Source organism: Triticum urartu, chromosome 6 (assembly GCF_003073215.2).
Source record: "Triticum urartu cultivar G1812 chromosome 6, Tu2.1, whole genome shotgun sequence".
NCBI classification, from domain to species: Eukaryota; Viridiplantae; Streptophyta; class Magnoliopsida; order Poales; family Poaceae; genus Triticum; species Triticum urartu.
Window position 1 is genome coordinate 560,087,937 of NC_053027.1, and position 13,406 is coordinate 560,101,342.

At 45.5% G+C, this 13,406-nt stretch overlaps 2 protein-coding genes and 1 non-coding gene across 3 annotated transcripts; 1 reads left to right on the top strand and 2 right to left on the bottom strand.

The window, feature by feature from the left end:
* Positions 1–164: 164 nt before the first annotated feature.
* LOC125515398 (glutathione reductase, cytosolic) lies at positions 165–5,560 on the bottom strand. Its single transcript, XM_048680864.1, has 16 exons — positions 5,239–5,560; positions 5,057–5,121; positions 4,897–4,966; positions 4,545–4,616; positions 4,240–4,443; positions 3,843–3,916; positions 3,658–3,741; positions 2,782–2,869; positions 2,611–2,692; positions 2,216–2,289; positions 1,640–1,747; positions 1,457–1,521; positions 1,045–1,158; positions 756–855; positions 602–655; positions 165–504 (listed from the first exon to the last, which is right to left on the bottom strand). Exons 1-16 carry the CDS (start codon positions 5,377–5,379, stop codon positions 409–411), a joined length of 1,491 nt encoding a protein of 496 aa, XP_048536821.1. The 5' UTR covers positions 5,380–5,560; the 3' UTR covers positions 165–408.
* A 2,865-nt stretch (positions 5,561–8,425) lies between these two features.
* Positions 8,426–8,516, top strand: TRNAM-CAU. The gene is given in 2 exon segments: positions 8,426–8,463; positions 8,481–8,516. It is a non-coding gene; the product is annotated as a tRNA-Met (tRNA).
* An 891-nt stretch (positions 8,517–9,407) lies between these two features.
* LOC125515400 (F-box protein PP2-B1-like) lies at positions 9,408–12,071 on the bottom strand. The gene is made up of 3 exons (XM_048680867.1): positions 11,591–12,071; positions 11,375–11,493; positions 9,408–10,287 (listed from the first exon to the last, which is right to left on the bottom strand). The coding sequence occupies exons 1-3, from the start codon at positions 11,864–11,866 to the stop codon at positions 9,741–9,743; spliced, it is 942 nt and encodes a 313-aa protein (XP_048536824.1). The 5' UTR covers positions 11,867–12,071; the 3' UTR covers positions 9,408–9,740.
* Between the last annotated feature and the right edge of the window lie 1,335 nt (positions 12,072–13,406).

Below are 13,406 nucleotides of genomic sequence, written 5' to 3' on the forward strand. Positions count from 1 at the left end.
AGCAACTTCTTAACTTCTTTTTTGGAAAGCATCCTCCCAGCAAGTTGGAGTTTACCCACCCCTCAAAATAAAACTTTAAGGTCGCCCTTGAAAAGAATCAAAACTTGGAGATGGAAATCTGAAGGCACATGAGCAGCCTATAATATTCAGGGACTAGCATGACATGCAGGCCAAATGGGAAAATATTTCAACTTCAAGGGCTTATTTGGGTTGGAAATCATGACAATACCCACGATTTCTGTACAAACCTGTTCCACAGAAACTTATTTCTACCATCAAATACACCGTATCACCCTTTCAGGTCAAATGCCAAGCGCAGAGCTAACGAACTGAAACAAGCATCTACGTGTACACAGTTTCCTTCGCCACACCGGTATAATTTTAGTCCAAAACATTGCAGGGATCTTCTTACAAGTTAGTCTTTGGCTTGGATGGCGGGCTCACGCGCCTGGTCAAGGTCCGCATCGTCACGAACTCTTCTGCTGCAGAAGGGTGGATCCCGACCTGCAAAGCCAGCCAGCAGGGTACTATTATTAGAACCTGAAAAAACAGTGAGATTCGGGACTCTGTCGTAATGTGGTGGCAATCTCTTTCGACTTACGGTGCTGTCGAAGGTCGCTTTGGTAGCTCCAGCCTTGAGCGCAACAGCAATGCCCTGCATTTGTGTCGTTTACAACCTCAGGTGAATACATTGAACGGTAATAGAAAAAAATCATCTTAAAAAAAGAACACGAGAATTCCACAAATGCTTATACCTGCATAATTTCAGCTGCATCTGGTCCACACATGGCTGCACCGAGTACCTTATCGGTCTCAGCATCAACCACCAGTTTCATGGTAGACTTCTCCACGCGTCTTCAAGATAAAACAAAAACAAAATCAGAAACCTTCCCCACGAGGACAAGAAATTAATATCAAACAGAATGTTGATAGAGTGCAGTGATGCACAAACCAGTGAAAACACCGGGATATCTCTTAATGAGCACAAAAGGGGAAAAGAAAAACTACTGTGTAACAGATAATCTCATGATATAAGATGCTTACTTGGATATGCTGTTCTTCATTGGGTTGAAACTTGATGTGTAAATAAGAAGATCATTATTGGCTTCCGCCAAAGCCTCTTGTTCGCTGAGACCGACGACAGATAGCGGTGGAATGCTAATTTGACAAAAAACATAATCTCACATTATAACACTGAGGGGATGATAGTGCAATAAAGTAGCACATTTCAAAAAATACAGAAGCTAGTGATAGTCTAGCAGAGGTTTTTAGGGGTAAATGACAGCATGCTTCATTGACACAAAAGGAGCAATCCTGTCATTCTACTCTCTCACTGTAGTGACACGAACAAAGTTCGGAACCACATGTTTCTCAGCAAAAAGCTTGAAACTAATTGCTAAACCTAAGTTTATACCTAAGTATAAACTAAGTAATTTTAATTAAGGTAATTACTTACCAGAAAACAGCACAAGGTACATCTTTATAATCAGGCTTAACTGTCTGGCCACCAAACACAGTTTTCTGCAACAAAAAGATAGGGAAGAATAAATAGTGCTGATTTTAAAAACAAAGAAGACTACAAGCGGAATGACCAGAATGAGTTACTGTGAAGGGATTACAAACAACAGCTATCACTTACAGCGAAGCAAGTAGCCTCCATCAGAGCAACAGGTGTTAGGTTAATCCGATTTGTTACATCACCCACAGCCCATATATTTGGAACTGATGTACGGGAGTATTCATCAACCTAAACAGACATGAAGACAAAATTAACAACTATATTATTCAGGGCACCAAAATTCTATACTATCCAGAAATTAATAGCAAATCCAGTACATAATATGGACACAGAGCCAATCAATCTAAACAGACGTGAAGTCAAAATTGACAAATCGTATTATTCAGAATGCCTGAAGCACACAATGCAAATTAATAGCATAACTGAAGTGCAGAATATGGACGCAGACCCAAGTTTACAGGTGGGTTTCTCAGGGTAGAGATAGAAATATGAGAAGTAAATATTGTTTCGGGTTTCTCAGGGTAGAGATAGAAATATGCAGAAATTAATAGCATGCCTAGTGCATAATATGGACAGACCGAGTTCGCAAGTGGTTTTGTCAGGGCAGAAACAGAAATATGAGAAGTAAATTTCCGATGTAAAAATATAATATCAACTAGGAGGTACAGAAAGGGCGAATAAAGAAAGAAGATAAACCTTGATGGCTCCTATTTGATCAACCTCAACACCAACAGCTTCCAGGTTCAGCCTATTGGAGTTCGGCGCACGACCTGCACAAGTTAAAAACCAGGCATAAGAATAATTCTGAACTTGCATATTCAATGCAAAATAAATATTACACTCTAAACAGAGCAAGGAAACCAAAAGTGCCCAATTCTTCCACATCCAGCCACAACAGATTAATATGTGACAAACAAATAAGTGGATAGTTATCTTTTTGAAATATAACAAATCAGACCAAGTTTCAGAATACAGTATAACTTTTTGCTCTACAGACACAAGTAACCAGGAGGTGTCGGGTTGTCCCTTTATTGATTAACTGGAACAGATAAACTTAGTGTCAAAACAAACATACAAAACACGGTAATTACCTGTGGCAAAAAGAACAACATCTGCAATGAGCTCATCTCCCTTATCTGTCACAACTTTAATGCCATCGGCTGTTTTACTCAACTGGTTTACATAAATGAAATTGATCAAGACAAGCTGCAGCCAGAACACGAGGAAAGCGAACTGAACTTTATGAATTTAGCATAAATCACCTCAGTCAAATTTGTCCCTGGATGCAATCGGATTCCCCTTCCTTCAAGGTTACTTGCCACAACCGTTCTCATCTCATCATCAAAACCCCTGCAAGTGGCAGTGTATTGTTACGTTCACCTTTCTGTCAGATACTAATGTCTGGAGAACTCCGCAACGTGAAATATATAAGAATTTAGAATACTAAATGCTAATGGCACAATTTGTTTTTTACGCAGACATGTTAAAAAATCATAATCAGAGCAAGGGGTTGGGTTCTACTAGTCTGCAACAACCTGGGTAGTAACTACTGGCATGAAGATGTCCAAACATCAGAGTAGACCATAGGGTTGGGAGGATGAATAAGGGAGATAATAGATTCGTAAGTTGTTCTCTTATTGCTTGACTGATTATGGGTACATATGTTGTCCCTTATATAGGAGGAGTGGAGGACTACTTGACCATAAGTAATAACTTGAAGGATATCAATCCAAGCTCTAACTCTAATCTTATCTTTTTCCTGTTTAAACAATTATCTTTCCTGTTTAAATAAAATTCTATTTCTATTTAGATACTTCCTAATGCAATCCATGCACATAACAGGTTCCAGGCAATTTGAACAATGTCAATCACTACTTAATGGAAAAGCTAAAAATCACACCATCCACTTTTTAGTATAATGCTAAACCACACAAATACATAATGGTCTAGGAAACTAAACTGAGTGCCTAAAGAAAACAAGTGACATGGACATCTTAAGGGCACATTGTAGTGTGACATGACATCTCTAACTGCACAAACTACATGAAAATTCTTCTGAATTTATGCAGTATATTATTTGGGTAAAGGACCAGAAATTTTGTGCAGTGCCCATGCTGACAGCAGATCAACCTACATACCTTAGAGGAAGCTCTTTCCTATAAAATAGATCTACTTCAGCACCCAACCCTTTCCAGATAGAAGCAAATTCAACAGCAATATATCTGCAATGACGCGCCAGATGAAAAAAAGTTGGTTAGGAAGAATTGGTAATAAAAATAATAACAGTATGGTACAGGGTACCTAAATAAATCTAGAACCATACCCGCCACCAAGAATAACGGCGCGTTTCGGTAGCTCCTCCAAACTTAAAGCCTCATCTGAAGTAATAGCCAGCTCCTGCAATTGAATATCCCCATTGGTGTAGGGCAGAATGATCAAGAAGAATACAGAAAACAGTGAAATGTAATATATTTTTTCTTGATAACCCAAAGGCAGACGAAGATGGCTAACTAAGCATGTTCCAAACCAAAAGAATTATGCATGTGAAGCACTAAGAGAATACAATCACAATGAGTAAATCACATGGTCGAAAATTGAACATTCTGAAACCACAGAAACACGGGCAGGGGAAGACCAAGGAGCTAAGGAAACATGTTAGCACTATCGCCACCCAGTAATAGATGTAACATAAAAAAAATCTCAAGGGGAACTTCCCAAACCTTTCCAGGAATGTCGACCAGAGTTGCCCGGCTACCAGTTGCAATCAATATGTGCTTGGTTGTGTGCCTTTGCTTTGAACCATCTGGCTGGGTGACTTCGACAGTATGAGCATCCACTATACTTCCTGCCCCTTCGATCATCGTCACACCAGAACCACCAAGGATTCTCTTGTACACTCCATTTAATCTCACAATTTCTTGAGTCTGCAGGACAGAGAATCATGATCTTGGGTCACAGGCATCTACACTAGTGCCCAGTATGAACGATGAATGTGCTCAGCCAAGGTGATGTGTCTGAATCTGACCTTATTTTCCAGCAACTTTTTCCAGTTGTAGTTGATGTCCCCATTGATCTCCCACCCGAATTGCTTGGCGTCCTGCACTCGTAACACGGGTTATGAAAATGAGCACACCAGAACATTGATTCCAATGCAGACTACAAGCTATAGAATAGAAGAATTATTGGATCCCAATGCAGATTACGAACTATAGCTTAAGGGCGGAGGTTGCGCAGCAAGAGTCTGGCAGTTTGGTCAACCGAGGAAGGAATACTGTTATTTTTTTAGCATACTACTTGACAGGAGGTAAACATGGATGGTTTTTGAAACAACAGCAGCAGTCAGCTTGCGTATAAGACAGTAGTATAAGGCCACTTACATCGAATTCCCCCCGGAAAGACGCCCCGTAGACGAGTATCTTCTTCGGGACGCAGCCACGTATCACGCACCTAAACGCAGCGAGCACGCGTAGATAGATTCAGAGCGTAATTCAAGCAACAGAAACACAGAGAGCGCAAGTAATTCGGGATTGTGCTTACGTTCCGCCGTGTCCTCCCAGCCACTCGGAGCTGATGGGGTGGAACGGGAGCTCGCAGATCGCAACCTGGAGAAAATCACCTCAGAATTTCAACCAACCGAATCTCAGCTGAACAGGTCCAATTTCCTGACAAACCGCAGGATGTTGGGGGTGGAGGGGAAACAAGCGGAGGGGGGCGCAGACCTTGGCCCCGAAGCCCGCGGCGGTGCGGGAGCCGCGGACGCCGCCGCTGCCGGCGCCGATGACGAAGAGGTCGTAGTCGTAGGTCCCGCCGTCGTCGGCGACGAGGGGCGCCTCCCCGTCCTTGAGCATCTTCCGCGCCATGGCCTTGACTCCGGTCAGCCGCAGAACCCTAGGTGGATGGATCCCGGAGCGGAGGAGAGCAGGTGGGGGCGGCTACGCTGGCTGCTACGGGATTAGAGGATGGACGGATTGGAAACTTGTCTCCTCCGGCTTAAATTCGTTTCCTGATGGGAGACGTGGAGCCGACCCACTTCGCGTCGCTCGCCACCGGTTCTCCACGGCTCCACGGCTCCACGAGGTAACAGTGTTTTCACAACATCAGACGCCACTTAGGTCTTGTACAATGGGAGACGCTTATGAGAGGTGCTTAAAAAAAATAAATCAGAATTTTTTTAAATATCGGTGCTTATTGGTACAGGATAGACGCTTAACTAAGTGTCTCTTTTATAGAAATAGGCACCGGTGCTTTAGAAAAATTCGGTTTATTTTTCTAAGCACCTTTCTAAGCATCTCTTATTGTACAAGGCCTTATATTAGCCAAATTAGCATCTGAACTTCTCAAGGAAAATAAGTAGTACTTGTACTAGTACAGCATCTGAACTGAGTGCCTAATCGTTTACATCAGCGGTGACAAGTCGAAGGAGAGAGGCATCAGCAGTGACATGGCCGTCCTCTTGGATCTCCTGTGGTGGTGACGTGTTCAGGCGGCCGGTGAAGGGACGACCTCTGATTGGTGTATTCGGACCCAGACTGCATTTTCAAAATGCAACCGTACATAATTGTTTTTCTCCAAACAGAGACAAAAGATATCCCTCATCTCATTGATAAAGTAAAAAATGTGAGTTTAACAGGGTTCTTACGAAGCTCCATCACACCTCACAAAGAAAAAGACTACTCTCGTGGCTTGAGTAAACTCAAGTGCTTCGCCCCTGTGGAAACCCAATTCTTAGGCCGCTCATTCTTGATGCGGGCAATGTTTATTGGCGGCATCGTAGACTTGTTCCTAAACACCCTCATATTTCGCTCATTCCACAAACTCCCAAACAACAAACACTAGGAGTGAGGCCATCGGGCATCTCCTATGCCCACCACACAGAACCATGGGTTCTTACAAGAGCATGAATCAAGGGGAGCGTCTGCCAGCCAGTGGTGTCGGTCTCTGGCGTGTTGATCCAAGATTTGGCAGTGTTCCAAATTCTGACAGAGAACCTACACTTGAATAGCATGCGGTCCGCCGACTCGGGATCGTATTTGCAAAGCTGACATAAAACCGCACTTGGGCCACCCTCACCTCTCCAAACCCGATTGCCCCAAACTATCGGCACCATGACGGTGCCAATTGTCCCGTCGAACTGAACCTCGTATGTCGACGTCGCGGAGTATCTGATGCTAGTAGTCATCTTCTAAACATTGTCGTCGGCGATGTCATCGCGGAGTTGCAGTAATTCCAGACTTGCCCAAAGGGCGCAAAATTGTACGATCTGGTTGACCGAGAGGCCACAAGTCATGCCAATCTTCCTGAGCATGCCAAGCAAGGGCATGCAAAAGCATCCCACACAGAGAGAGGCTCGTGCCAGTGAAGATGTCAAAAATCAGGGGCGCATCATCGCTAGGCTTGTCTGCAAGATGCCACGACGAGTCCCAAAACTTTGCGATCTGGCCATCACCCAACATAGTGGCATAGAAGAGGTCCATGTCCACCTTGCTGCAAAGGCATTCATAGTCGAACCAAGGCCCGATCCACTCCGTCCATTCGCAGCATGGCCAAGGCAATCCAGAACGCCCGAGCATACTTGCGCAGGTCCAAAATCCCAAAGCCTCCATACTTCTTCGGCCTACAGACCAGCTTCCCACTCACCTTGCATTGACCACCGAAAACCTTGCCGGATCCCGCACAGAGAAAGGCACGCTGAAGCTTCCCCAGAACCATAGATTTCAATCGGCAGGATTTTTTGTTATGGTCATCTTGAATCGCATTAATAATGACTAAAGGAAAGGGGTTGACCGGTTGAGGGAACATATAATCAATTTTTATTCTTTGTGAAAAAAGTCAGACGTGCCGTGTCTCAATCCACACCCCTGAACAACATCGAAAATAGTTCTGTTGTAAGTTTATGGTTTCTGCGCGACATATTCTTGTTTTCCTTACGTAGAATTCGAAAGGGAACGACTATATGTAAATCAAATGATTTTCTTTTGTAAGCCACTTTTTCTTTGATTCATGTTACTTCTAGTTTTTCCTTTATTTATTTACTTAGTACTCTCTCCGTAAATTAATATAAGAGGATTTAGACCACTAGTTTACAAAAGGAGTACACATGTAAACTTGCACACACTTTTTCAACTTTTCCAAGAAAAAGCGCGTCACCGAAATGGCTGTCACAAGCGGCTATCAAAGGCGACCATGGAACGCGCGTTGAGTCCTGGTGTGCTGCGAGACGCAGGCTGCTCCGCGTGTTCGTCCCCGTGTTCAGTGAATCTAGACGTGTACGTATCTGGCTACACAAAACGCATTTTTTTTCGCCTCTCTTGTTTTCAGACAAGGTGGCTGGTGGAGGCAGGCTCCAGAAGTGGAGACGGATGGATGAACGATGGACCCATGTGGGCATGTCGCCCGATGGATCACTCGCCGCACCAACACACCACGCACAGCACAAGCGTCTGCCAAAACGTCTCCACTTGACAGTCGTCGACCAGTGGGACCAGGCGCTAATGCCGAGCCGCCTCCTATGAGGACACTGGATGAAGGTTCAGCCCAAATCCGATCGTTGGAGTCTCGAGGTGGGCCTGCCTGATGCGAAGAACAATCTTGCACCGCTGGTGTTTGCTCCACCTTGCCGTGCTGCGGCCCAGTTCTCTGCAGCAACGCAAGCTCGTCTGGGAAGATCGTAAATTGTCTCAAAAAAAAAAAGCTTGTCTGGGAAGATGTTGGGGTGCTGGTTGCGAGAGTATAAAGGAGGTTGGAGATGGGTGGCGAACAAGGACGGGGCGGTGGCGCAGTTGGCTAGCGCGTAGGTCTCATAGCTGCATTGAGCGATCCAGTGGCTGGGCGGTGGGGCCGGCGCACGTTGAGGATAAAATCTGCCTTTTTTATAACAAGGACTGAATCATTCATCGTACACCAATTGGGGTGGTGGCGCAGTTGGCTAGCGCGTAGGTCTCATAGCTAAAATATGCGAGTGATCCTGAGGTCGAGAGTTCGAGCCTCTCTCACCCCATTCACTGTTTTTTTTTTGCCGTTGCAGCTTCTCTTCAGTTCAGTCGAATCAGTTTTATGTTCTGCCTTTGCAACTTCTTTTCAGTTCAGTTGAATCAGTTTTATGTTATTCTACCAATGAACTTCACAGTCGGGCAGAGGAAAAAACTTTTCTTTCACATAGTTTTCATCAAAGATTTGTGCTTCTTTTCAAGTCCAATTTTATATTCTCATAATCGTCGCAGCCCGCCAGAAGGAAATACGAGCGGCAAACTAAATGCTCGCAGCCAGGGCAAAGAAGAGAGCGACTATATACGAAGAGATTCTGCATTACGAAGGTCTTTCCTGACTCTTGCGAAAGAATGAAAGATATCAACACCACTGCTTGCTACGAAAGCGGTGTCTAGTGGACTTTTCCTAGTAAAAGTGTGTGGCCTTTTTCTTTCCTTATTAATCATTATCTACTCCCTCCGTTCCTAAATATAAGTTTTTTTAGACATTCCAATACTGACTACATACGGAGCAAAATCAGTGAATCTACACTCTAAAATATGTCTATATACATCCGTATGTAATCCTTATTGAAATCTCTAAAAAGACTTATATTTAGGAACGGAGGGAGTATTTCACAAAAGCAGTGTATGACCTTTGCAACATGTAAATCGATTCTTGGTTCCTCAACAAAAAAAAAATCAATTATTAGAGATTCTCAAGCCTTCTTCTGCATATTCTCAGAAAGAAAGGCATCCAGATGTGAGTGAAGCACATGTATGGCATTTTAACACCTCATTGTCCATCTTCTCTTTGTAGATGCAAAAGAACCTTTTGTGCATTGCCGACAAGAGAAAGCAGATGCAAAGCAGCCACAGGCCACAAGGATCTCAACATAACCAGATGCCAAGTACTCTCTCCGTTCCAAAATAGATGACTCAACTTTATACTAGCTTTAGGAGGGAGTAGCCACTAGACACAAGGATCTCAACATAACCAGATGCTGCAAACCTGCTAAACCAAAGGCCCCACCAACGGCAGCCACCGCCTCTAGTTACATTACACTTTCCAAACCAAATGGCTGCCACTAATCACGAGTCATCTACGCAGCATGCTCTGTACAAGAGGTTGTCCGCAGAATTTGCAGCGAAAGGAGAAGTGTTCAAAAACACACACATTGCAGAAGACATGCTTTTCCTTGTTATTCATTTACTTTTGACCCGGGCGGGTTGAATGAATCCTGGGAGCGCCTTGCTCAGCCCGATTTCTTATGTCTGATCTCGATGCCCTGCACGATGAGGCCGCTCTTCCACCTCCCACTTTTGGTCTCCGTCAGGCTGATGGACACCTCGCCGTCGTCGCCCCCCTCGCTGAAGAACTCGCCCAGCTCCAGCTCCAGCCACCCGTCGGCTCTTTTCTGAGGGAACGTGACATTCTCTTTGTGAGATACTACGCGCCTGTCCGTCAGCTCCCTATAGTACTCGTCGTCGTCCTCATCCTCCTCCTCATCGTCCTCGTCCTCCTCATCCTCTTCCTCCTCCTCCTCCTCCTCGTACTCGTACTCGTACTCGTCCTCGTCCTCGTCCCCGTCGTCAGCTTGTAGGCAAACCTTGCGGGTCAAGTTGGTTGCTCCGAAACTGACCGATGCCTCCTGGACAGGAAAATTCAGCCCATAGGAATTTTCGTCCATCTGGAAGACCATGTAGGCGGCATAGGTTGTGCCTTGGGAGAGCATCTTGCCATGTATCTTCCCGTGGATCTCGAACCAGCAAACATTCAAGAGTTCAGCACCTTCGGAGAACCTGTGGCGAACATATGGTTAGAACTTGTAAAGAAGACGAAAACCAATCAACAATATGAGTTGAACTGAATCTCAAATACTCAAAAGAAGTCTACAGTGAACAAGGTACACCGTTGAGTCGTATTCTCTAGTCATTTATGACTCTAGTTGTAAAGGGCGTGCGCTTTGCTTTTGAAAGTAATAAAATAAAAGCAAATGCTTATGTGTGAAGCAACAAGGACTTGTCATGTACGGGAGTACTCTGATTTCAAAGTGAAACTGACTGCGACTTAACCTCTTTCAAATAACTGAAGATCGTTGAAAACCGATATCAAGCATTATTCCAAAATTTGCTAGTGAGGAACCATGTCGAAATCCCCATTCTGGGTTTTTATCCACAGGGTAGTTTAATCTTCCATCCTACAACTTACACTCCTGTGGATTGCACCAATCAACCACGAAATGAATTGCAATCGAGTGAGATCACAATGCAACAGCAAAATCAAATCAAATGCAGTTGCAGTCAGGTAAGAATAAGATAACAGCAAAGAAACCATCAGATAATAACAAGATAACAGCATAGAAACATTCACAGCACAAAATACTCTAGTGTGAGCCAGTCACATCCTTTACAGAAAGTGTGTTCTATGTGCTGCCTATAGTTCACATAAACAAAGCTGAAAAGGCCCTTAGCTTTTGAGAGTAAGGAATATAAAACTAGCACCAAAAGTTCGCTTATGTGTGAACTGTGAAGTAACCAGGACTTTGGAATGTTAGAGCATTATTCCGGTATCCAAATGAAACTGACGTCAACTTGGTCCCTTTCAAACGGTTTCAAGATGACCAAAAACTGATTTCAAGCATTGTGCTTGTTCTAAAAACTTGCTGCCACCCGGGAACTATGCCGAAATCCCCTTTGTGGGTTTTGGGTTTTGGTTCACAGGTCCTTCCTACCAGTTACGCTGTTGCAGGTTGCACGAATTAACATGGTCAAATTAATTGCAATCGAAATGGTGCGACCACGAATCAAATCAAATGCAATTGCAGTTAGATGAGAATAAGATCATCACCATGCAGCAACATTCAGAAACACGGAAGAGCGAACGAACCTGGAGTCTTGGAGTGGAATCCAGGTCCAGTACTCGGGCGTGTTCCCCCACACGATGAAGAGGTTCCTAGCGGACAGCATGTAGCATTTGGCGCCGGTCTCCCTGTCCAGCCACACGCTCTGCGGGCGCGCGGACAACCACCACCAATTGGTCAGCGATCGGCCGAGGAACCGAATCTGGTAGAGGAGTTTGGGGGATGGGCGTGCGCGCGCGTACCACGAGCCTGTCCTGGAGGAGGGCGGGGCCGGCGGAGAGACGGAGGAAGAGCTCCTTCTTGGACGAGTGCGGGGCGGGGGCCGGCGGCTCCCCGTCGGCGAGCGGCGGGAGGCCGCCGGGGGGCAGGAAGCGGGCCCAGACGTCGTCGGAGTCGGCCGCGGCGCGGAAGGCCGGGGACACCGCCGCGGCCCGGCAGGCGTCGCGCGGGGACGTGCGGGCCAGCGCCGCAGAGAGGAGCTCCTCCGGCAGGCGCGCGATCTCGCAGGCCTCCTCCATCGGTTCCTCCGTCCGCCGGCCGGCCGGTGTCTTCTGGTCCGAGAGTTGGGACTGGTTTGGGGATGATGGGGATGGGGATGGAGATCGCAGTCGCCACGGATTTGATTCTTGTATGTGTTCGGGTGTGGGCGTGGAGAACGCGGGCGGAGGCTTAGCGACGAAGCACGACGGAGAAGCAGCGGTTCGATTGTGGATTAATTTGGGATTAATTTGGCACTACGTGGTGAAGACTCTCTTCGCATACGTGTGGCTCGTCTATGTCAACGCAACGTACACGAGGCGAGAGAATATCACATGAAAATCAAGTTTTTTTTAACTTGGCTCATTGAAGTCATTTTGTTAACAAGCTTAGATTAAAACTCGACTCCACCCGTTAGTCACCAAAATTGAGTTGAGCCGAGTCACGGGCTACTCCTTTATCTTGTGATTTTCGAGTTAAAATTCCATCCCTAGCTCTGGGCCACCAGGGAAGAACCGCATTGCATTTGATAAGAAGAAAAATCGTACAACATAAGGGCAACTTCATCAGGGATCATCAAACCATCTTAACATTTGGAACATTTTTTTGCCATCCAGCATGGTTCCTTAAACACGTGTGGACGCGTTCGGGCTTTCAGAATCCCGCCAACCGGTCACCACTTGTGAAAGGTTTGAGAGAGTCCGGACCTCCGCCATGTAGGCATCCGACACCTCGGCCTACCCAAATCATGTCTTTTGGACCCCTTTCCCCTCACCCCGTCCCTCCCCCTTGCTTCATATCCACACTATTCCATTTGAACATCGTAGCTCTACCACCTTGGCTGTCGCACATGCCTTGCTGAACGTTTGCTGCCCCACCCACGTGCCTGTCCGCCTTGAACTACGACACCATTGATCACCCCCATACTCGTCCATTGCCAGGTATCCTCCGCCCCCATCCATGATGGACACCACGCCTGGCAAACTATTCGGTTGGTCAGTAGTGCGGACTTTGTAGGCATGAAGTAAGGGGGCGCGTTTTTTTTTTGTGGCAAAATATGCATTTTTGGTTTCATGAGCAAAAGCACTTTGCTTCGTGCAACTTGCATATGATCTATGATCATAATGTGAAGTCTCTATCTCATTTGTGGTAAACTATCTCAAACTCCGCCATGAAGTATTGCGGTGCGATCGCACGAGTGGAAAGAAGGTCGCCACCGGGTGCGTGAATCATGGTGATAGTAGGTTTTGCTCTTGTTGCTCAACATGTTGGTCAATTCATTGAATAACACTCAATGTTGTAACTTGATGATCATGTTATTGCATAGCCCGCACGCGCTGCCGTATCTATCTATCTATCTATCTATCTATCTACTTCTATATCTATATCTATATCTATATCTATATATACTTCTATAAAAGCACGAAGTGCGGAGATCCAAAACAATTACATCCATCCATACATGAGATCCTACAGCCCATAATGCTCAGATTTTTAATGTTAATTGCAATTAGGGCTCTCTCCATTCGCACGCCTGCATCCCACTTCTCCACCTCCAACGCACGGTTACGATCGCTAACC